This window comes from Passer montanus, unplaced genomic scaffold, assembly GCF_014805655.1.
Source record: "Passer montanus isolate IOZ18808 unplaced genomic scaffold, ASM1480565v1 scaffold114, whole genome shotgun sequence".
Classification (NCBI taxonomy): domain Eukaryota; kingdom Metazoa; phylum Chordata; class Aves; order Passeriformes; family Passeridae; genus Passer; species Passer montanus.
Genome location: NW_024358058.1, coordinates 431953 through 454027, shown reverse-complemented (window position 1 = coordinate 454027; position 22075 = coordinate 431953). Strand labels below are relative to the sequence as shown.

At 57.6% G+C, this 22075-nt stretch overlaps 5 protein-coding genes across 9 annotated transcripts; 1 reads left to right on the top strand and 4 right to left on the bottom strand.

Annotated features, from left to right (window-relative positions):
- Positions 1-32: 32 nt before the first annotated feature.
- On the bottom strand, positions 33-6517 carry LOC120496385 (potassium voltage-gated channel subfamily V member 2-like). Its single transcript, XM_039696782.1, has 2 exons — positions 3552-6517; positions 33-2167 (listed from the first exon to the last, which is right to left on the bottom strand). The coding sequence occupies exons 1-2, from the start codon at positions 4800-4802 to the stop codon at positions 1901-1903; spliced, it is 1518 nt and encodes a 505-aa protein (XP_039552716.1). The 5' UTR covers positions 4803-6517; the 3' UTR covers positions 33-1900.
- Positions 6518-6609: 92 nt separating this feature from the next.
- On the bottom strand, positions 6610-10653 carry CD320 (CD320 molecule). Its single transcript, XM_039696783.1, has 5 exons — positions 10414-10653; positions 10030-10245; positions 9132-9203; positions 8630-8778; positions 6610-8302 (listed from the first exon to the last, which is right to left on the bottom strand). Exons 1-4 carry the CDS (start codon positions 10499-10501, stop codon positions 8633-8635), a joined length of 522 nt encoding a protein of 173 aa, XP_039552717.1. The 5' UTR covers positions 10502-10653; the 3' UTR covers positions 6610-8302; positions 8630-8632.
- A 571-nt stretch (positions 10654-11224) lies between these two features.
- Positions 11225-12780, bottom strand: NDUFA7 (NADH:ubiquinone oxidoreductase subunit A7). Its single transcript, XM_039696704.1, has 4 exons — positions 12694-12780; positions 12520-12569; positions 12269-12418; positions 11225-11468 (listed from the first exon to the last, which is right to left on the bottom strand). Exons 1-4 carry the CDS (start codon positions 12742-12744, stop codon positions 11372-11374), a joined length of 348 nt encoding a protein of 115 aa, XP_039552638.1. The 5' UTR covers positions 12745-12780; the 3' UTR covers positions 11225-11371.
- Positions 12781-12803: 23 nt separating this feature from the next.
- RPS28 (ribosomal protein S28) lies at positions 12804-13365 on the top strand. Its single transcript, XM_039696705.1, has 3 exons — positions 12804-12915; positions 12993-13040; positions 13115-13365. The coding sequence occupies exons 1-3, from the start codon at positions 12877-12879 to the stop codon at positions 13235-13237; spliced, it is 210 nt and encodes a 69-aa protein (XP_039552639.1). The 5' UTR covers positions 12804-12876; the 3' UTR covers positions 13238-13365.
- Positions 13366-14925: 1560 nt separating this feature from the next.
- KANK3 (KN motif and ankyrin repeat domains 3) lies at positions 14926-21803 on the bottom strand. Of its 5 annotated transcripts, none has more exons than XM_039696699.1 (10): positions 21723-21803; positions 19717-21453; positions 19098-19197; positions 18757-18957; positions 18177-18264; positions 17622-17841; positions 17144-17286; positions 16699-16899; positions 16516-16614; positions 14926-16339 (listed from the first exon to the last, which is right to left on the bottom strand). In XM_039696699.1, the coding sequence occupies exons 1-10, from the start codon at positions 21757-21759 to the stop codon at positions 16283-16285; spliced, it is 2883 nt and encodes a 960-aa protein (XP_039552633.1). In that variant the 5' UTR covers positions 21760-21803; the 3' UTR covers positions 14926-16282. The 5 variants fall into 5 exon arrangements, with proteins under 5 accessions (XP_039552633.1, XP_039552634.1, XP_039552635.1 ...); XM_039696700.1 differs by having other exon boundaries at positions 14926-16336; XM_039696701.1 differs by having other exon boundaries at positions 16522-16614.
- Positions 21804-22075: the final 272 nt, after the last annotated feature.

Below are 22075 nucleotides of genomic sequence, written 5' to 3'. Positions count from 1 at the left end.
TGATGCTGCTGGGGCAGGTGAGTGGTGGCTGTTGTGCTTTAACCCCACATGGCAACTAAGCACCATGCAGCCACTGGCCTCTCCCCCGACCCTGGTGGGATGGGGAGGAGAATCAGAAGAAAAGGTTAAATGTGTGGGTGGAGGTATGGAAAGTTCAATAATGAAAATAAAATAAAATATGGTAATATTTAATAACCTTTTTGATTAAAAGGGAGACACTAAAAGGAGGGAGTCATAAACCCCAAGACATAAAAATGATGCCAAATACCCAGTTGCTCAGCAGCCACTGATCTGTGCCCAGCCTGTCTCCTAGCAGCAATTGGCTGCTGAGAAATCACTGTGCAATCAAGAATATTCTCACCCTGAATCTAAAATACAGCATTATACCAAACACTGGGAAGAAAATGAACTCTACTGCAGCTGAAACCAAGACAGTGGGGCAGGAGAGCTCTGGGGGAATATGGTAAGAGGACACTGCTGTGCCCAGAGAGAATGTTCCTCATGGAAGAGAAAGGGGGTGGAAACCAGAGCTGCCCAAGGCTGTGGGGTCAGGTGTACAGAGGGTGGGTGTCAATGTGGGTTACCGGGGAGTGGGTAGGGCAGGGGTCCCCTCACACCTGGTGGCACAGCTCCCTTGTCCCCTGCAGTCCAGCTCTCAGTAGGAGTGTGGCTGTCCCTGCCAGAGCACTCAGCTCCTCCAAGTTTCTTTCCAAGTTTCCAACATCAGCACCTTGGCCCCAGTCCCAGGCTGATACCAGGAGTCCCCTGGCACCTCTGCATCTCCAGCTCACAAGTGAGTGAATTGCAGCCTGGCCTGGCTGGCACCAGTTTCTTCCCCCTGCTCATCTGGAAGCAGCACCAGCAGCTCTTGGCCCTTCCCATGCCAACCTTTCCCACAGCCCAAGGTCCCTCTCTCCATCTTACTCAAGGGAAGGGTATATCCCTTCAGGAGGCTCTTTCACTGGACATGGTCCCACACTGGAGGACAAATCCTTGCCCTGTGCCCCCCAGACATGTTCCCCACTGCCTCCCATGATGTGAACACAGGGCAGAGCCAACAGGTGTGTCCTGATCATATGCATGTCCCAGCTCCAGTTCCAATGCAACCAGGCCCAGGTACCTCATTCCAAAACTAATGCATGGACAGGCTTGTCTGCATCTCTGAGAGCTCTGTCCCTGCACTGATGGACTTGTGAGCCCTGGGGAGATGTCTTCTCCTCACTCCAAATGATGAGCAGTTTACTGAATCACACACAGTGGCTGGACAAGAATCCATGACAATGAAGGTTTGGGCCTGGTTATTAAATCCTGTTTGTGGGGGTGCTCTGGCTGCAAGCTCTGTAGCCTACAGTGCCTGTGGGTCCCATCACAGCAGCACCCCAAGTCAGGACCCAAACTCCAGGGCAGTGGGAAGAAGAGCAGATTTGGCTGGAAGGATGCATGGCTGTGAGCCTTTCCTCTGGGCCTTCACCCAAATCCCCACACTGGAGTAGGCCTGGGCTGCTTGGCTGGGAGGGAGTCACAGGGCCCTGGGCAGTGGGAGCCTGGGTGTGTCCCACTCAGTGGGAAATGGAGCAGCACCTGCACATGAGTCACACTGGGCTACCTGCCTCACACAGGTGACAGTCCAGTCCCATCCCTCACTCCCCGTGATGTCAGGGTGCCCCTTGCCTCAGCCCATGGCAGACAAACATCCTGCCCTGGCCGTACAGCCCCGACTGACTGCTCTGCGGGACAGCATGGTCCAGCAGTGAGAGAGGTCCCAGCTGGGAGCAACCCCTGTGCAGCAGCAGAGCCCCAGCACTGTTGTGACTCTGCCCACAGCTTGGAGCCTCCCTGGGGGACGGGACCTGGGAGGATGGCCAGGACAGGGGATGTCTGGGCCGTGGGGAGCCTGTGGTCAGCGGTAATAGCGGGGGTCAGCTCTCCAGCACTCTGAGAACTTCTGCAGGACTCGCTTCTTCAGGTGGATCCTCCTGGAAAGCTGAAGTGACTGGCTCATCTCATGGGCCTTCAGCTTGGCATAGTAGTCAGAAAATTTGTTGTAGAGGATGGAGATGGGCATTCCATTGAGGATGATGCCGAAGGAGATGCAGAAAAATGCCACCATCCTGCCGAGTATTGTGTCAGGCACAGTGTCTCCGTAGCCCACAGTGGAGAGGCTGACCTGTGCAGGGACAGAAAAGGATAAAATCCCATGGGAAGAAGCCCAGCAGACCCTACCAACTGGTGCAGGAACTCACTCCCTCCTGCCCCTCTGTGGAGCCGCCTGTTCCCTGTGACCAGCACCAGACTCTGACCCTGACGACCGCCAGCTGAGCTGTCCCCTCTCCGGAACCTGCACGGCCAGGGCTCCACTGTCCAGGCTGCGCCCAGCAGGCCTGGAGAGACAAAGGAAAGGGCTGGCTGAACCCCAGAAGCACAGATCAGAGGCCAGACTCTGCTCCCTCACTGCTTTTGTGTGTGTCTCTTCAAAGGCAGCTGGATTCCCCTGAGCTGAGCCTTCCCCAGCAGTCAGCATCTGCAGGGACTTCCTCTCCCCTCAGAGCCGTGGCTCCCGAGCTTCCTGGCTGTGAGCTGCCTGGCCCAGACAAACAAAGCTTCCTGGAGCCTCCCTCCAGGGGAAACAGAGGCATTGCTGGGAATGAACCATGTTTAGTAAATGGGGAGCAGGGCTATGGTGAGATCTGAGGCCAGAGAGTTTTGGGCTTGGCAGGGAGCTGTGCTCCCAGGGAAAGGCTCAGCCTAGGATGTTGAAATGCTTGAACCTGGTGATGTTGCTGAGTGATTTTTCCCTTCCTTGAGGAGGGATGAATTTGAAGCAGATAACCTTCAGTGGCGAAAGGGGATTAGAAAAGCAGAAATGATCTGTGGGATCATTTAATCTGTAAATCAAAATGTCCTCATAACCTGTGGCTCTCGAGTGCTTTAGCTGCTCCCCATCTCGGAGGTAATGCCAGGTTTATTACAGTGCTCAGCTCTGCAGAGCTGCCGGCTCCTGGCACAAGCAGGGCAGCGAACGGGCAGCACACCCCAGACTGTGCCCGCTCTCATGACACGGGCTGAGGCACAGTGTGACTGTGGGTGCCACATGCAGCCTTAGTCACACTGTGGCTAGGGGTTCGCCATCTCAGACCCACAAGCTCTTGTGCCCCTCAAGCTCAGCAGGGCTGCAATGCTGCCCAGGCCTTAGGCTGCCCAGGGTGGCTGTCCCCATACCCACAGGCTGCATCCACTCAGCACTTGGGTCCCATGACAGATAAAGCTGAGTCACATCCCCCTTGTTCAACTCAGGCCTGGAGGCTCCCAAGCCACCACCTCTGCCCCACCATCCCACCCCAGCACCAGCTTTTGAGCCTCTGAGCTCAGTCCAAACCTCTGACTTCTTTTCTTAGAGCACGCAGGGCACTCCCACCATTACTGAGCTGGTGGGAAGGCTGGGCCCTTTCTGCCTCCTGCCCAGTAGCAGTGGTGAATCCCCTGAGCACTGGGGCAGCCCCTACTCAAGGAGCCCCCCCACCCCCCTCTGCAAGATGCTGCTCACGCCTTACCGCTGCCCACCACCACGCGCAGGGGATACTGGTGAAGTCAGTGCCAGGGACATCATGTTCCACCGAGTGTATGAGAGCAGAGAAGGTGAAGACCCCCATGGCAATGAAGAGGAGAAGGCAGCAAACCTGCTGATAGCACTGGCGCATGGTGAAGCTGAAGGCCCGGAGGCCAGTGGAGTGACGTGCCAGCTTGAGGATGCGGAAGATCCTCATGAGCTTGACGAGCTTGAGGACTTTGCCCAGCTTGCTCACATTCTCCACCTTGTGCAGCTCCTCATGGTATTGCATGTCTCCATCATCCAGATTTTCAAAGAGGATCTGGATGTAGAAAGGCAGGATGGCCACCAGGTCTACAGCATTAAACGCTGCCCGCAGAAAATTCTTGAAGCTGGAGGAGGATATGAGCCGCATGAGGTATTCAGAGGTGAAGAAGATGGCACAGATCATCTCCATCTGCTCCATCCACATTTTCCCTGTCTTGTTTTTCATCTCCTCCACTGTGCTCAGTGTCATGCCCACAATGGAGATAAGCACAAAGAAGCTCGACATGACAGCAATGATCTTGGCTGGGACAGAAGAGTACGGGTTCTCAATAAGGTTCCAGACCATCTTCCGAAACCGACCCAGAAACTTGCCATCAAACTGTGTCCCTGACTCCAGGGGCTCCAGTTCTGCCTCTAGCTGCTTCTCTATTTTCAGGTACTCACTGAGTTCATCTCGCTTTTCCTCTAACAGGATCCGGCAGCAGCGCTGGGAGTATTTCAAATGGATTCCCCAGTACTCAATTTCCTCCACAAAGTTACTGGGGCACATCTCATCCATCACCCACAGGACCCCACTGCGGTAGAAGTGGAAGATGTAGTGGAAAATTGAAGGATCTCTGTCAAAGAAGTACTCATTCTTCTGCACCAAGTAGTCATCACAGAGCTGCAGCTTCTTCATGGGGTCCGTATAGAGCGCCAGCTTCCCAAGCCGGGTGATGGGATACCGGGCCAGTACCTTGTAAGCTATCTGGAACAATTTGCCACCCACATTAATGTTGAGCAGATACTTGTTCCTTTGGATGGGAGTCTGGCTCTTCTCCTGGTTACCATCTGCCACGTTCTGCATGGAGTTCCATTGCCTTATCAGGCTGTCCTGTGCAAATGGGATGTAGTATTCCTCTTCCTCCGGGGTCCGGCAGCGGCCCCGGTGATCCCCAATCTTCAGGCTGGCCGAGAGGCTCGCGCGCCTGGTCCACTGCTGCCTCATGGTGCCCGGCCTTCCAAAGTGGTGACTCCTGTTATGGGCCACAGGACAGCAGCTCTGGCTTCAGGGGAACGCTCCCACTGGCCACATGCTGACTGGGACGAATGCTGCAAGCTTGGGGCAGCGGAGTGGCTGCCCGAGGGGCACAGCTGTGTCCCAGTGCCACGTGGCACCTGCTGGGGTCCCAAAGCCGATTGCTGATCAGATTGAGGTTTGCATCCCACCAGTCGGAGGCGGCCAAGTGCCCGCTCCTTAAGACACTAATGAGATTAAGGCACTAGTCCTTTATGTAAGGAACTATTTCTAGCTCTGCACTTCTCTTTTCCCTTATTCTGTTCTTATTAGCTGTTTGCATTTGCTGGAGGATGCTGTTTCCTGGAAGGACATCCATGACAGCAAACTGGAAAAAGCACAAACTTGCCTCAATTTACCCTCTGTTGATGGGACAGGAAGGTGCAGACATGCAGGATTTGTACTGGCTTTGTATCCCCACACCAGATGCTGCTCTTGGCACCAGCCCTTCGTTAAAGGCTAATACAGCAGCCCTGGCTGTCAGCTGTCACAGCCAGGGAAGGGAGATGGTCATGACCTCTCAGCTCATCCCTCAAGTCCCACAGTGCAGATTTAGAGGGGATGAGGTGCAGGCACCACCTCCACCTCCACAGTGTCTGAGATGATCCTTTGAGGGACAAGCTGCCCCTGTGCCCCTGCTCTGTGCTGTCACATCAGCCTTCAGCCCCATGACACAGCCAGGCAGGGACAGGAACAGGGAACAGGACACTGGAAATGCAAGTAGGCAGTAAAAGTTCCTCTGAAGTATTGGAATTGAAAAAGAGAAAAAAATTATTTAGATTTGGAAGTAAAAAGGGAAGCAAAATTAAACAGGATGATCTTTGACGTCTTATCCTGGAACACGATCCTACTTCAACATGGAAAACATCACATTGATCTTCATGAACTGGTCTAATTAAATACAGAGACATGGAGCACAAAGATGCTCCTGGCCTGAAAAGCAGCTCAGGCTCCACTACAATTGAAGTCTCTGAGCCTGGGGATTAGAACAACAAAAACAATTCCAGCACTGGACAGAGGAAGGGAAATTGCTATCAGAAACACAGCCCCGAGTTTTGGCACAAGATCCATAAAATGTGTTTCTTTCAATCCTGAAGCACTCAGCTCAGGGAGCAGAAAGCAAAACCTGCAATGTCTTGTGAGTTTGCCTCAGGGCCTCACTCCCCACTGATTCCCCCCCACGGGGGAATCACTCTGCCTTGTACCACAGAACAGCCGGGCTCAGCTTGGCAGGTGCAGCTCAGAGCATGATCTGGGACCAGCTGGTGACAGCTGACCTCGGCCACATGGCCCTGCCAGCACCAGCGCTTCAACTGGCCCCAGCTCAGCCCTGTCCTGCCAGCACTCCTGGAGCCCTTCCCACCCCGCAGTGCTCCCCACTTTGTGCTCTGCTCTGGCAAAGAAGGGACAAGCTCAGGCATTTTTTTCACCTTGCTTTTGGCTGAGTTCAGCAGTGGCAGCAGAGGTGCTACTGTGGCATCTGTTCCTCCTGTCCCCACCCTTTCTGTTTGCTTTGTTCCTGTATTTAATTTTCTCTGCTACACCTGGTGTGTGCTGGAGTCACATCTGTTCCAGGCAGGCACAGCAGCACTGGCTTCCCCACAGCGCCCCATGCCAGCCCATCCACCCCAAGCCCTCTTTCCCAGGATGTGACAATCCAAAGGTCATGCAGCCCCTGGCCTCCCAAATACAGAATCCATGCAAATGCACATATCCAGGAAAATAAGAACTCCAGGACTTGTTAATTTCACATTCTTTATTGTCCTGTGTCAGTCACCACAGCTATGGTCTGTCCCTATGGAAACAGAAGGTTGTGTGTGCCCTTGCAAATGACTCCTTGGTACTAAAAATAGCAGCCCTGGAATAACTCGGGACTCCATACCACATATAGAAGTTTCTCCCGTGGAGTATGGCAGCACTCTCATGCTATCCAGGAGCAGAAGACTCCTACTCCAAGGCTGATGACTGGCGTCTGCTTGGCAAGCCAAGTTCCCACCTTCAAGGCACAAGAGGTCAGCAGCCAAGGCAGCAGCTTGGCACACTTAGTGATCATTTGTGCAAGGTGCACGTGGCCAAGGCTGGACCAGAGGCACTGGGCACTAATCTGCCCTTGCACAGTCAGTTCTGAGAGGCACACAGCACTCAGTCCTTGGGTCAGGTGCTGTCTGGGTGGCACGTGGAGCCCTGGCCAAAGACATGACTTATTTCCAGGGACACCTGCACTAGACCAAGACACTCAGAGCCCTGTCCAGCTTGGTCCCAGGGATGAGGCAGTTGCAGCTGCTCTGGGCAACCTGAGCCAGGGCCTCACCATAAAACCCTCCTTCATGTCCTACCTAAGCCCACCCTCTGTCAGTTTGTACCTGGTGCCCCTTGCCCTTACAGGCCTTGGTGAAAAGCCCCTCTCCATTGTTCTTACAATCCCCCTTCAGACATGGACAAGACACAACAAGGCTTCCTGCAGCCATCTCTTCTCCAGGGTTTGCCCTAACAAAAGTGCAGGACCTTATCAAACTTCATGAGGTTCCTGTGGGCCTCAAGGTCCCTCCAGATGACATTCCCCTGCCCACCTGCACTCCTCAGCCTGGTCTCATCCTCAGACTGGCTGAGGGTCCACCTGATCCCACTCTACACACTGATGAAAACATGGAATAGCGTTGGTCCCAGTATGGACCCCGAGGGACACCACTCATGTCAGAACAGTTTTAAGGAAGACGCCATTGAGAGTGTTAAGAGGAGCCCCATGCAGCATTAGCACTGGGGTGGGCAGAGCAGGTCTGCCAAGCATGGAGATGTTGTGGAAGGGAGTGTGAGAGAAGCTGCCAGACCAGGGCTGAGGAGCTCCTTGCCCCACGTGGGCTCAGGTGACAGCACAGCAAAGCTAGAGCAACTGTCACCCCCACAGTGGCACTGCCAGTAAAAGCCTCCCATGCATGGGACTGAGCAGCATCAAACAGTAGTGCAAACATGGAGTATTTGTCTGACCTGTGCAGCCAGCGAGTGCCTTTGGAAATAGGTGAGAAAGCTCCTGCTCCCTGACAAAATCCAGGGGGAAGAATGGGACACATGAAAAAAGGGTCTTGGCTGGAAGTGGAAGGAGACAGTTGAACAGCACCTGGCATTTCAAGAAGAAAAACATCTTCGAGTCCAAGGCCACAGTGGTGGTCACCAGCAGTAACGACTGTCATGCAGAACAATGAAGACATTTCTACCCTCGGGGAGGGCTGATGTACAGTGCCAGGGAAGGTCCTGTGCTATTTCTGGAGCCAAGGTAGTCCTACAATCTAAGACCCATTTACAAAGGGAGCATCCTCTTGGTATTCCAGTGTAACAACCCAGATTTGAGAGCTGATGTCCAATTCAGTCAGGCTCTGTGGTGAGCAGGAGACAGATCAGGCTAGTCTCACCTTATCACCTTGGGATAAGGATCCCTGTTACAAAGCCAGAAAAACACCTGGTTATTGACAGGCCCTTAGGAAGAAACCTAGTTTGACTTCAATTTATACAAAGTGGAGGGAAAAGTCCTACACCAGAAGACCAGTATCTCAGCAGGACTGCTCGATGTCCTTGGCAGCAGGAGGAAAGGGGAGAGTTCTCCTGCTGCAGGGCAGACCAAAACCCCATGCACCTGGTTGGCAAGCATCAGGGAAGCTGGGAAAACCTACCCCCAAAGGGGAAAGCTCTAGAAGCCAGAAACACAAGGCAAGAATGAATTTCTCCCTCAGGCACTTGGAGCATATGGGATGCAAAACACTTACCCTTCAGGGCAAGGAGCCTTTCTGGCCCTTGCCAGGCATCAGCTGTTCCCTGGATGCTTTTTCAAGACCGGAGGTGTCAGATCTGCGTTTTGCTTTGGACAGACCCCACACAGCAACAGAACTTGCCACTACCAGGATAACCAGGAGCCCTAGAGAGGAGAGAACACAAGCAGAAACCTGCTCACTGCCCTGGTCTTGGGACAGGGCACTGCTGCTCAATACCATGAGCCAACAAGCAGAGAGCAGCAGTGGCCCTAGAGGGCAAGGGACAGACAAAGAGAAGGTGAGTTAGTCCCAGATTGCATGGAATGGCCTTTCCAAGGACAAAACACCCAAGGCAGAGCAATAATTAAGCTGTGGTGTCAGGCCTCCCTTAGTCCTCCCAGTGCAGAAAAAGCAGCTCCTGACAGAGGTCTGGAATTGACCCCATCAGGGATACTCAATTTATAGCCCAAGGTAGGTAGGTTCAAGACCACGTGCAGCACTCTTGAGTCTCACATACCTGCAACAATCAAGATCCATGTGTAACCTTGACTCCCCAATGGCACAGAGACCTCAGGTGTAGCTGAAGGCTCTGTGAGGAAAGAGAAACAACTACATGAGGCTTGCAATTTATGGTCAGCACTGAAAGCAGTCTTCAATCTACACCTGGCTGAGTTCCCAGCTCACCTCAAGAGCACCAAAAGGCCTTTTTCAATTTAAGCAAAACCTTATCTGCCGCTACTGGAGGAAAAACGTTCTACTGGAAATGCATAACAGGGAAAGGTGGGAAATTTCCCAGCTGGAGCTGGAACTGCAGGATCCCAGCCTGTCCTCGTGGCACTGAAAAGCCACAGGTACAACCAAAATGCAGCTCTTCCCTTCACCTGCCAATTGAAGGGGTGCAGACATCAAACCCAAACCCAGTGTGTCGCACCTGCAGTAATCCCCCTCCTCTCCACACCCTCGGAAACGAGGGAAGCCAGAAGCGCCTTGCCAAGCACCCCAGCCAGCAATGGGTCTGACAAAGGACGCTCCAGGGCGCTGGTACCAACAGCACTGGGTGCAGACACAGCCGGACACGAGCCCAGACACTGTGTCTGCAGCTCCTGGCCAGCCCTGATGGCCCAGACTGCCTCCTTATCCTCTTCCCTTCAGCCTGCCCATTCCCCAGAGATCAGAGGAGCCCGGGAGGTGGACAGGTTCCAGAGTCTTTTCGAAGCAGCGGCTGGGAATTGCATGTTCTGGAAGAAGGAAGGATGTACTTCAAAGGCCCTTCCCGAGGGAGCCCTGAGGAAGGTGCGCGCCCGCCACAGCGCTTCCTCCACTCGCACTGACCCGCGGTGACCGCAGCTGCCCGGATCGCCGGGAACAAAGGCTTCGGTCCGGCTTGCCGCCCCCCCGCACCCCGGGCCCCGTACCTGCGCTGCCGGTGGGCGGCACCGCCGAGCTCCTCGGCGGGGTCACCGCGAGGCCGCCGGGACTCGGCTCCGCCGCGGTCGCGGTCGCGGTCCCGCAGCTCCACTCGTCCTCGCCGTCCTCGCAGTCGGGGTGGCCGTCGCAGCGCCAGTCCTGGGGGAAGCAGAGGTCGCCGGGCGCGCACTGGAACTGGTCCGGCTGGCAGCGGGACGGGGCGGCTGCGGGACGGGAGCGTGAGGGGAGCGGGGGCCCGGCGGGAGAGCCCCCCCGCGCCCCGCAGCGAGGGGACCCGCGCGCGGGGCGCACGAGGGCTCCAACCAATGGGAGCGAAGGGCGTGCGCGGGGAGCCAATGGGCACCGCCCGCCCAGCCGCGCCCCCAGCTCACCGTTGCCTGCAGGGAGCGGCAGCACCGGCAGCGCCAGCGGCAGCAGCAGCAGCACCGGGAGCCCTGGCGGCAGTCGCGGCCCGGCCATGCCGCGGGCCCGCACCGGAGGGACTCGCTAGGGTCGCCGCGCCGCTACGAACGCAGAGTGTGCAGGAAAAGCGCGTGCGCTCAACCCCGACTTCCACCAATGGGGTGGGCGCGGGGGCGGGGTGCGGACGCGCGCCCTTGAGGAAGCCCCGCCCACCTCCCGTGTCCTTCGGGGCGGGCCCCGGGGTCACGTGAGGGGGAGGGGCCGCCCGTGCCGATCGGCGCTCCCGCGGCAGCGGGCCGGACCGGCCCGGTCCGCACCGGCACCGGGGCACCGGCACCGGCACAGCCGGCCCGGCCCGCACTGGCACCGGGGCACCGGCACCGGCACAGCCACAGCCGGGTCCCCCCGCAGCAGCGGCACCGGGCCGCACCGTGCCCGCCTTGCAGCACCAGGAACAGCCGGGCGGGCCCGCAGAGCCCCGCAGGCGGCGGGCAGGGCCTGCTGGCCCCGCGGAGGGCCGCGCAGCGCTCTGCCGGAGCCAGCAGGGTGCGGTCACGGCAGGACAGCGGCACTGGCGGCGGCTGCCGAGGCTGCGGAACTTTTCTCCCAGACCTGGTGCCGGGGGGAGCCCTGTGAGCGAGGCTGTGCTTTACTCAGCTCTGCTCTTCACTGACTGACTACAGCTTACAAACGCCCCTGTCCTGTGCCACTACTCCAACCAACCAAACACACTGGTATTAAACAGCAGCAACCTGAATAAATCAAATAAAATACGCAAAATGGGGGGGTAGTAATCACAGCTTTATATACATTTATTAATCAGACATCAGCACCCTCCAGCAGCCTGGGGCCACATGCAGCACAGCCGCCCCACCAGAGCAGCTCTGGAACCACGTGTGCCCATCACAGCCTCAGCTCGCTCCCTGCTCACAAGTAGGGCTCGTCCCTGGAAATTTCCCACTTCCTAAGTGGTGGTCCTGGTGTCACTGGTTTCTTCCCTGTTGTTGTCACCGCAGTGCCTGAACTGGGGTAGAGAAAGGAAGAATGAGAAGAGGCTTTAGCAACACTCTGGAAATCACACTTGAATTTCATTGGAAGTCCCAGCTGCAAAGTAGTGCTGGAGGTGTTTATTAACCAGAGCCCCAGAATGGTTTGGACTGAGTGGGACTTTAAAGCCCACCTCGTTCTAGCCCCTGCCACGGGCAGTGACACCTTCCACCATCCCAAGTGGCTCCACGTTCCATTCAACCTTGGGCACTGCCAGGGATCCAGGGGCAGCCACAGCTGCTCTGGGCACCCCAAGCCAGGGCCTGCCCACCCTGCCAGGGAACAATTCCTGCCCAATCTCCCATCCAGCCCTGCCCTGTGGCACTGGCAGCCATTCCCTGGCTCCTGTCCCTGCAGGCCTTGTCCCCAGTCCCTCTGCAGCTCTCCTGGAGCCCCTTCAGGCCCTGCCAGGGGCTCTGAGCTCTGCCTGGAGCCTTCTCTTGTCCAGGGGAGCAGCCCCAGCTCTGCCAGCCTGGCTCAGAGCAGAGGGGCTCCAGCCCTGGCAGCATCTCTGTGGCTTCCTTTGGACTCTGCAACGGGTCCCTTCCTGGAGGCCCCAGAGCTGGACACAGATGATCCAGGTGGGGTATCGCCAAAGCAGAGTGAGTGAACTTCCTCCGCCTCACTTATTTGAAAGGAAATATAGACCCAAATAATCAGTTCCACATTCTTTTGCCAATCTGGATAACTTCCCACCGCCACTGGGCACGTTCTGTGTTCGTGGTACAAATCAGGAACAAGGCTGACCCCGCTGCACGGCGGCAGCGCCAGACCTACCTGCGGGCCTGTGCCCCCGCGGGCAGGGTTCTCTGCGCCGCCAACACCACCACGGGCGGCAGCGACTCCCGGCGCCCGTCGCGGCTGCAGTAATAGTTATCGGCGAGCTTGTGGCTGGGGCCCACCGGGAGCCGCGGCGGCGGCTGCGTCCTAGGCAGAGAACGACCCGAGCGTCAGCGGCGGGGCCGGGCTGGGCGCTGCTCAGCTCAGCTCAGCGCCCCGCCCGGCCCGGCCCGGCCCGGCCCCGGCACCTCTTAGCGATCTCCTCGTAGCGCAGCTGCAGCTTCGCCTGGAGATCCCGCTGCAAGGCAAGGCCAGAGCAGCTCAGGCGGAGCTGCCGCCCTGCGCCGGAGGCTCCGCGGAGCCGGGGGCGCAGCGCAGCGTCCCGCGGGGCAGAGGAGCCCCGAGCCCGGCGCTGTTCTTACCCCCGCCAGGAAGTTGCGGAGCCGCTGGATCAGACGAGTTGCCGTCGCCATCTTGGCCGCGGTGAAGGGCAGGGGCGCGGGGGGCGCCGGGAGCGCGCGCGCGGAACGCTGGGTCTCGCGAGACTTGGAGCTATATAAGGCGACGCGGGGTTGGGCCGCCCCTTTCCGCGCCCCGGAGCCGCCATGGACACGAGCCGCGTGCAGCCCATCAAGCTGGCCAGGGTGGGTACGGGGGCCGGGGCCGCGCTGGGCCCCGCCGGGCCGCGACACCGCGCTGACCCTTCGCTCTGTCCCCGCAGGTCACCAAGGTGCTGGGCCGGACCGGCTCCCAGGGGCAGTGCACTCAGGTGAGCGGGCGGGGCCGGGCGGGCGCGGTGCCGCGGGCCGGGCCCGGCTAGGCTGACGCGGGCCCGCCCCGCAGGTGCGTGTGGAGTTCATGGACGACACGAGCCGCTCCATCATCCGCAACGTGAAGGGGCCGGTGCGCGAGGGCGACGTTCTCACCCTGCTGGAGTCGGAGCGCGAGGCCCGGCGGCTGCGCTGAGCTGGACGCGGCCCCGCGGCTGCCGGATCGTCCGTCGGGGGATGGAGCCTGGCGCGGCTCTCGGCCGTGCGGCGCGGGTGGGGAGGAGCGTGGCGGCTGGGTCACTGCAATAAAGGGTTTTTCCAGTAGCCCCTTGCCCGGGTTTCACTCATCGAGCGCCACCCGACCCCTCTGGTTTGTCTCACACCTGAGCACCTGCTGCTTTCCTCAGGTTCAGTAGCAACATGCCCTGCTTGTTACTGGGGTTACACATGGTGTCTTCATTGTACTGTCGCTGTTACTGCATCTTTATTGACCTGTCACAACAAGAATAATTCTGTTTTGATTACAGTAGCCTTAATCCTGACTTTCCTAGTAAGCAATTTTCTGTATGTGATGGTGAAGTGCTATCGGAAACTTACCGGATCTCAGTGGAATTAAATCACAAGTTGAGTCAAGCTTGGTACCAGCTTTCAAAGCAACAGCCTGCTACTTCTGTCTGTCTCTTCTCAGTGAACTGCTCAGTAAATGCTGCCATAAATACACCTACTTGCTGACTTCCCTGGCAGTCAGCCACAGAGAACAAGTGCTTGTCACTCCTGCTGACTACTCCATCTCACTTTCTTTGGATTCCTTTCCACCACAAAATCAGTTAGCAAGATGTGTTGTTTTAAGGTATTACATAAATCATAAGTAGGGCTGAAAAGTTTAGAATGAGCCTTAAAACTGCTGGTTCAAGGGCAGGATTTTAAGGATTGGCATTTTTGATCTGCTTATAGAGTGGTCCAGGTTTGTGGTGTGTTTGGGCAGTCAGATCTGCAGCCTCTCCTGTGGTCTCTGGTGGGAGTGGTTTTTGTCTACAGAGTCCTGAGCTTGACTGAGGCAGTTCAGTGGCAGGTATGACTGAGGGTTTGGGTGTCCTAAAGCTGAGCAGAGCCCTGCTGGGGCAGATGTGCATCATGTTGGACTGGAGCGAGCACTGAGGATTGTTGTAGGGCTGATGTTAGAGTGTTTGTGGGATTTGTCCTTTCTGCCAGTTTTAGTTGTGCCCTGGGCAGCTCATGGGCAACATGAGGTGAGGAGTTTGTGCCATGGAGAAAGCCATTGTGTTTGTGCTGTTGCTTGATGTAGATTGTGATTCTTTGGGGGTTTCAGTTTCAGAGAATTAGCACAAGGCTGTGCTCCCTGGCTTGTGTGATGCAGCAGAGCTCAGATCTGGTCGTGTGTGCTAGAAGTCCTCTCAGGGTTCAGTTCTGTGGCTGCTGTTCATTCCCCCACAGCTTCATCAGTTACCCAAGAGTGTTTGCTCTGGCCCCTGCCAGCCCTCAGTGCTGGGTGACTTGCTCAGAGTGCCTTAGAGAGCTTTTGGAATCTCCCTGTGGGGTCAGCCTGGTCCCTGTCCACCTGAGGAGGGAGGCAGTTTGCATCTGCACACTTGGTCTGGTGATTGTCCTTTGAGGATGCTGTGGAACATCAGCATTACAGAGAACCAGGGCTGGTGCAGGGCTGCAGAAATGGGCAAAGACACCACTGCAGCTGTGTGGGACACTTCAGCAGGAAGAAAACCAGACTGAGGGATGTGGCCACTGCATAAACTTGCAGTGAATGACTTGGAATGTGGGGTCACCGGCTCAGGTCGGGGGCTGTGCCTCTGCTGCAGCTCTTGCAGGGTTTGTTGTGAGCCAGACAAGAAGACAGGAGACTGCAGATGTCACAGTAATATTTCAAAATAACTTTAAATTTTATTTATATCTTAAAAATAAACATCAGTATTAAAATACCAGTAAACAGAGTAGTGTATAAGGGAGTGGCAGCAAGCGCTGTATATTAACTCCAGTGCAAAGCTGAGAGCAAGTTTCTGCAGAGGGCTGTGGGGCTCCCCAGCTCAGAGCAGGTCAGGCAGGGGCAGAAGTGGGGAGGCTGGGCCAAGGAGCAGGGATGGGGGGCACAACACTAGCTTTGTGAAGGGCTCAGAGCACAGCTGCATTGCCATGCAATACCATTCTTCCTCCTGGTCCTTGTCCTTACCCTGTTCCTACCCCACACGGTGCTGACACACTTGCACAGACACGTTCTCTGACATACATGTTCCCCTTTGCAGCCTCCACGTGTGTGCTCTGAGCTCTTCTGGCCCATGTGTTTTTCCTGGTGCTGTCTTCAGCTGCTCTCCTCCCTTTTGGGATGGAAAGTGGGCAAAGAGAGACTTTGCTGTAGGCTCTGGCTGTCTGCACAGTCTGTGGGACTGGCTAACTGGGGAAGTGTTTAGGAGGTAATTGGTCTCTGTTCCTTGGGAGAGGGACCTGCTCCCCTTGAGGGTTATAAGATAGGCAGATTTAGTCCCCAAATGCATCCTCAGCCCCTTTTGTCACTTGTCTGCAACACTAACTGCTCAGAGGTTTTGCTGCCATTGAGCAAATAAAATCCCAAGTGATTTCATGTTGAACTTCATCCCTTGGCCAAGCAGTATAATTTTTTTGCTTTGTATGCATGTGCTTGAAAAGAGGAAAAAAAATCAGATTTTAGCCAGGAAAGGAAATGCCAGAAAAGAAGGGCAAGTATTTGAGTCTGGAAATACTCCCAGCCCCTGTCCAAGGCAGCATTCCCTCTCCCATTGCTGTACAGGATGTGCCTGCAGGGCACAGTGTTCCTGCTGGGGCCAGGACCCATCACTTGCCCTCCTGCCTTCTTCACTGGCACTGCTGCCTTCTCGGAGCTGCCAGAGAGCACAAACCAGGTGCTGTTTCTGCTGAGTTGGTTCTCTGCTGTTCCTCCTTGCTGAGGGCTCAGAGGTGGCACAGCTCTGGTGGTCATGGAAGGGAGCAGAGGGAATGGGATGGGTTCTGCTCCCTGCATGTCCCAAAGTCACTTGGCTGCAGTCACTTGGTGGTGAGGTGGCCACGTGTGGGCTGCATCCAGTGGAGGAGGCAGGTGAGGGAGGCCCAGGGATGGTGCTTGTGACAGGACTAAAGCTGCAGAGAACAGTTTGGCACAGAGAGGTGGCAGGTGAGGGGATGTGAATCACAGCCCAGTGCTGATGGTGGCCCCTGGCTGGATCCCAAGGTCACTCTAATTTGGTTTCTTTGGACTCCCAGGGCTCTTTGTGGCTGTTGGTGAAGTCCCCTGCTGCAAAGAGAATAGTCACCTGAGACCCCTCCAGTGACTCCTGGTCAGGGCCAGCAGGGCTGTTCTGAGCACAGGGCACCTGAAATGCTCTGCTCTCGCTCCTGCAACCTCTTCTTGGAGACACTCATGTGTGCCTCAGCCCTTTCCCCTCCCGTGGGGAGTGGTGTGGTACTCACGGGTACCTGCGCCTCCGTGCTGTTGAGGTGGGCGTAGAGGAGCGCAGCGATGTCACTGTGACCGGCCTCCAGCGCGATGGCAACAGCATCGTTGCCATCCTAGAAAGCAAGGGAGAGCATGCAGAAAGGGCTCTGGGGACAGGACATAGTGTGGGCTGCCCAGGCCCAGTGGCAGAACCTTACACTGTCCACGATGGAGATGTTGCAGGCGGGCTGAGCCAGCAGCAGCTTCACGGTCTCCAGGCGGCCGTGCTCGCAGGCACACATCAGCGCCGTCGAGCCCTCCTCGTCCTGCAGGTTCACGTCGGCCCCGCAGGCGAGCAGGGCTTCCACCATCTCCTGCCGGCCGTGGCTGACAGCCAACATCAGCGCCGTCTGGCCAGCCTGCAAGGAAGGGACACTGCCAGGCTGCCCCTGCTGTGCTACCCATTTGTCCCCACACCACAGGACCACTGCTGAGACAGCCCTGCTGCCAGGCAGGAGGAGCTCCTAAAATGATGCCCTCCCCATGCACTGACACCTCCAGGTTTTGGAGTCATTGTCCTGCCCTTGGAAGAGCTGAGTGTGGCTCTGGCATCTCCCTGGGGGTGGGAGGGTCAGGATGTGGTGGCCCTCAGACTGCACCAACCTGGCTGGCTTTGGCGTTGACGTTGCCCATGCTGAAAAGCCTCCTGACCACATTCATGTCCTCCTCCTGCTCAACAGCTGCCAGTGCTGCCAGCATCAGGGCGGTGTACCCAGCTTTGTTCTGGTGGTCCACATTACAGATCCCTGTGGGAGTGGGCAGAGGGGGCTCAGGATGTTGCAGGGCTGGTGGCAGACACGGACCAAGCCACGTGCCTGGCTCCCCTTCACAGTCCTGCCCAGGGTGCTGTGAACCTTCCCACAGGCACAGAACTGCTGATGCATCTCCCCCATGAAATCTGGGTTCCCAAACGGGCTGGGGTGACTTCTGACCCCCACACCTATGAACAGACACAGCCCAGGGCAACTCTCCTCACCCCTCTGCTGCCAATGCCTTTCCCTGTGCTGACAGGGCCAGGACATGACCTGGGGTACAGTGGGATGGTGGCCAGGGGATGTTTCTGGGGCTGGGGGGCACTGACCCGTATCCAGCAGCAGCCACACGATGTGGAAGTTGGAGTGGGAGACACTGTAGTGCAGGGCTGTGTTGCCATTCCCGTCTGCCAGGTTCACCACGTGGGCCAGCAGAGCCGGTGAGACCTCGGCAAAGGCCAGGAGGTGGTTGGCAACCGTGTCAGGGACGGACGACTTTTGGCTGGACAGACGGAACCACTCCTGAAGGACCAGGCTGCTGCTGGCGAGCTGTGGGCAGAGAGGGGCTGAACTCCCCCTAAGCCTCTGCATGCCCTCACACCCTGGCACCCACCCCCTGCTGCCAGCCCAGGCGTCAGGGAGCAGAATCCCTGCTCCAGAGGGGGTGGGTGAAGGCAGGACCCTGAACTGCCCAAACCCATGCTGGGCATGGCCTGAGCTGAGTCCACATGGGTTTTGGGGTTTCTGGACAAAACCTGGAGCAAAGGGCTGTATTTTGGGGGAGGTGCTGAGCCAGGCTTTGCTGGCCCCTCTCTGAGTAGGACCAGCTCTGGGGGATGGTGGCAGGGGCTGGGCAAGCCATCCCACCCCAGTGCTCTACTCACCACCTCTTTGCTCTTGGCAGCACCTGGGTGGCCCAGGTGGGTCTTGACAATGAGGCAGGCCTCCCTCATCCTGGGGCTCAGCTCGAACCTGCGGAGAGCATGAGGATGTCCCTGGTGTGGGGCTGCACCACCCCACCAAACCTGTGAACTCTGCAGTGCCTGTAACTCCACAAGATCCCCAGGGTGCAACCTCCAGGCCGGTGGTTGCACCCTGGCTGCTTCAGCCTCTGCAAACCACCATAGAACAGGGCCTTATATGGATGTGCTCAGGCACGATTCGCCATTCTTAGGCCACATTTTTTCCTTTTGTTGAAAAATGCTATTGAAGGCTGTTGTTTTTTTTTGTTCCCCGCTAAACTATCTTCTGCAGCAAAGAAGCAATTGGGGCCTCTCATCCTGTCCTTAGCAGACCCAAAAAACTGGAAGGATTGTTTCCTGATGAATGGTCTCTGCAGCTGAATGGATTTTTCTCACTGGCAGCACTGAAATTGGGGCAGATGCCCTGAGCTGGCAGGGCCAGTGCCATGGCTCCCAGCTGACCAGGGCCAGGGAGCAGGGAGCCTTCTCCACTGGCACTTACTTTTCCTTCACCTCGGGGGGCTCCAGCAGGGTCACATCAGTCCCCTTGCACTCCAGTCTGGGCTCACACGTGCCTTCCCCAGCCTCCTCTTCTGAGGTTTCGGTGTCTCCCTGCTCTGAACTGTTGGAGCTGTCGGCCGAAGCCTTCTCAGAGGAGCTGTTGCCTTCTTCCTCCTCCTCCTCACTGGATGTGCTCTCATACCTGCACAGAGGGAGGATGCTCAGTGGCAACACAGCACCAGTCTGGCCCCCTTCAGGCCCTGCCACTGGCCCTAGCTCAGGACAGGGATGTAGGGGACCAGGATTGGCTCACAGGGGTGGCAGGAGCCCCCGAGCACGTACTCCCCGTTCAGCACTCCCACAAACTGCAGGCTCTTCTTGCTGCCCTCTGCCTCGCTCCGGGGAGGACCATCCCGCTTCTTCATGATGGACTTCAGGGCTCCTACAGGGAAAGAGATGGATGTCAAGGGCCAGTGAGCAAGAATCATAGAATTTTAGAATCATGGAATGGTCTGGGTTAGAGGAAACCTTAAAGATCATCTCATTTCAAACTCCACCGCCACGGTCAGGGACACCTTCCACTACACCAGCTTGCTCAGAGCTCCAGCCAACCTGGCCTCAAACACTTCCAGGGATGGGACCTCCACAACTTTTCTAAGTAACCTGTGCCAGGCCATCACCACTTCACAGTAAGGAATTTTTCCAAATATCTAATCTAAACCTGTCATTTTGAAACCACTCTCCCTTGTCCTGTCACTACGTGCTCTTGTAAAGTTTCTTCTGGAGCTAGCCAAGCACCCCAAACCCACTAGACCCCCGGGCGGGCATGGAAGGGACATGGGCAACTGCTGGAACGTGGGCAGCATTGGCCCTGCAGGCACTGTCCCCAACAAGGCCATCCTCTCCCTTCCTGCAGGAACATTCCAACCCAGACCCTGGCATCATCCCTGGTGACACTCACCGGCTGCAGGGCTTGGGGCAGCTCCACTGTCCTGTGCTGGGGCTGGGTCCCAGTTGCTGTGTGTTGTCTCCAGCACAGCTGGCCCAGGGCCTTGGCTGTCTGGGCACATCCCCGCCGTTGCTCTTGCACCTGGTGCTGAGGGGCTGCTCGGGCCGTCACCCAGGCCAGGCTCCATCACCTCACCCACACCGGGCTCCTTCTCCTCTCCTGCCAGGACAGCGCTGCCCACGTCTGTCTGGCTGCCCTTGTCATCGCAGCTGGCAGCTGAATCGGGTCCAACCGCCACGTCCCGCCCGTCAGGGCGGCAGCCCACGGCGACACAGGAGGTTGGGGGACAGCACTCCACACCTGCCTCCACTGTCTTTGGGGGGTCACCAGCTGCACGGCTCTGTGTTACTACCACAGCCTCCACCAGTGCCTCAGCCACCTGCGGCACAGCCATCACCTCCTTGTCCACCTGCCCGTGGGGCCGGCGGGCGCACACCTCCAGCCGCAGCTCCTCCAGCTCCCGTGTGGCCTCCTGCAGGTGCCCCTCCATCAGGGTGATTACCTCCTTCTGGTGCCCTACCGTCTGCTGCAGCAGCTCCAGCTCCCGCTCCGCCTCAGTGGCCAGCCCCAGCGAGGACTCTATCACCCAGACAGCCACATCCCTGCGTCCCTGTGTGCCGCTGTCTGGTGTGTCCCCACTCTCCTGCTGCGACCGGTAGTAGAAGACGGCATCTGTCATGGCCCGATCCTCACCCACTGCCACAGAGCGGCACGGCCTCTCAGCCACCCTGGGGCTCTTGCCTGGCCAAGCCCTGATGTTCCGCTCCGGCACAGCCAGCTTCTCCGTCAGCTTCCTCAGCTCTGCAATTTTGCTCGTTCGCCCCTTCACTGGCTCTGCTTCACTCTCTGGCCCTGTACGGGGTGCCTCCTCAGCCCCTGCTCCTGCCTCAGAGCCAGAGGGGTGATACAATGCCTCGCCAGGCTCTGCCGACAGCTTCTCCAGCAACTTTGCCTTCTCCCTTTTCAACTCGCAGATCTGCATCTCCAGGAGTGGGATGGTTTTCACCTGCTCCTCCAGGTCCCGGAGCTGCCGCAGGGCTGCAGCCATCTGCTCCCGCACGTGCTGCAGCGGGGCCGTGCCGAGCCCTGCAGCTGGAGTGCTGCGCCCCGAGCTGCCAGGGCTCACCCGGCCCCAGCCCGCCTGGCCCTCGGCGCCCACTGGCACCCAGTGGGGTGGCTGGCCCAGGGCACCCGGCAGGCCAATGTGGGAGGGACCACCAATATCCTGCAAACGGCCCTGCTCCTGCTCCAGCCTCCTGCTTGTCTCCAGCAAAGTCTTCTCCACCCGTGGGTTTGGCACGAGGCACTTGCGGGTGGGAGGTGGGAGCAGCCGTACTGGCGGCGGTGAGATGGGGTGGGAGGTTGGCTTGCTCGCAGGCTCCAGGGGTGCTCGGCCGTGGGGGGACAGCAGCAGCGCAGTCCTGCCCTCCTCGCTGGCCGTGGACGTGAGGGACTCGGTGGAGGTCCAGGCGCTGGTGTGGCTGCTGGGGCTGCGCAGCGTGCTGGGCGTTGGACGGGACCCTTTCGCCCTGCGAGGCAGTGGCACTTTCTTGAGTGTTTGGCCACTTTCAATATCATCAACATACTTCAGGAAATCAAGGTCCAGCAGGAAGCCGTAAGGGGTTTCCACAGAATACGAGCTCTTCTCTCCATCATCCTGGTCCCGATACAAGAACGGGCCCCCGAGATCTGCAAGAGAAGAAGGGATGGTTAGTGGAGACAGGATGGCTTTTCTGACTGGGTTATACTGGAATTTACAGCCTGCAGGCCCGTCTCCTCCATGATGTGTCTGTGTCCAGCACCCTCGGTGCCGTAGGATATCACAGGGCACACAGTCCATGTCAGAGTTGGTGCTGGAGTGAGGAACTCCACTGGGATGAGACGGGACAGCTCAGCCCTGCCACCCCCCTTGCACCCCTTCTGCTGTCACTACCTGGTGACAACCCTGGCCTCTTTACCTGGGAGGTTCTGGTTCAGGGGTGCTGGCTGAGCCATCTTCTTCCCGGAATGCTGCTGACCAGAAGACCATCAACCTGCAATGAGACCACATCCAGCCAAACCCTGTGACCACAGGGCTGGTGAGCCCCAGGCAGCCACACAGTCCTGACCCCCACCCGAGGAGAGCCCTGTGGCTGCCCCCTGCCATTTGCCAGGTCCCCTGGCCTCCCCCAGCCCAGGGCTGACATTGGAGCCGGTGGCTGGCCGAGTGCGGTGCTGCCTGTGGCGCCAGGATTGTTTGTACATTTAAGGAATGCTCCACAGCTCAGCTGGGATGGCCGTGCTGCCAGCTCTGAGGGTCACGAGTTGGAGC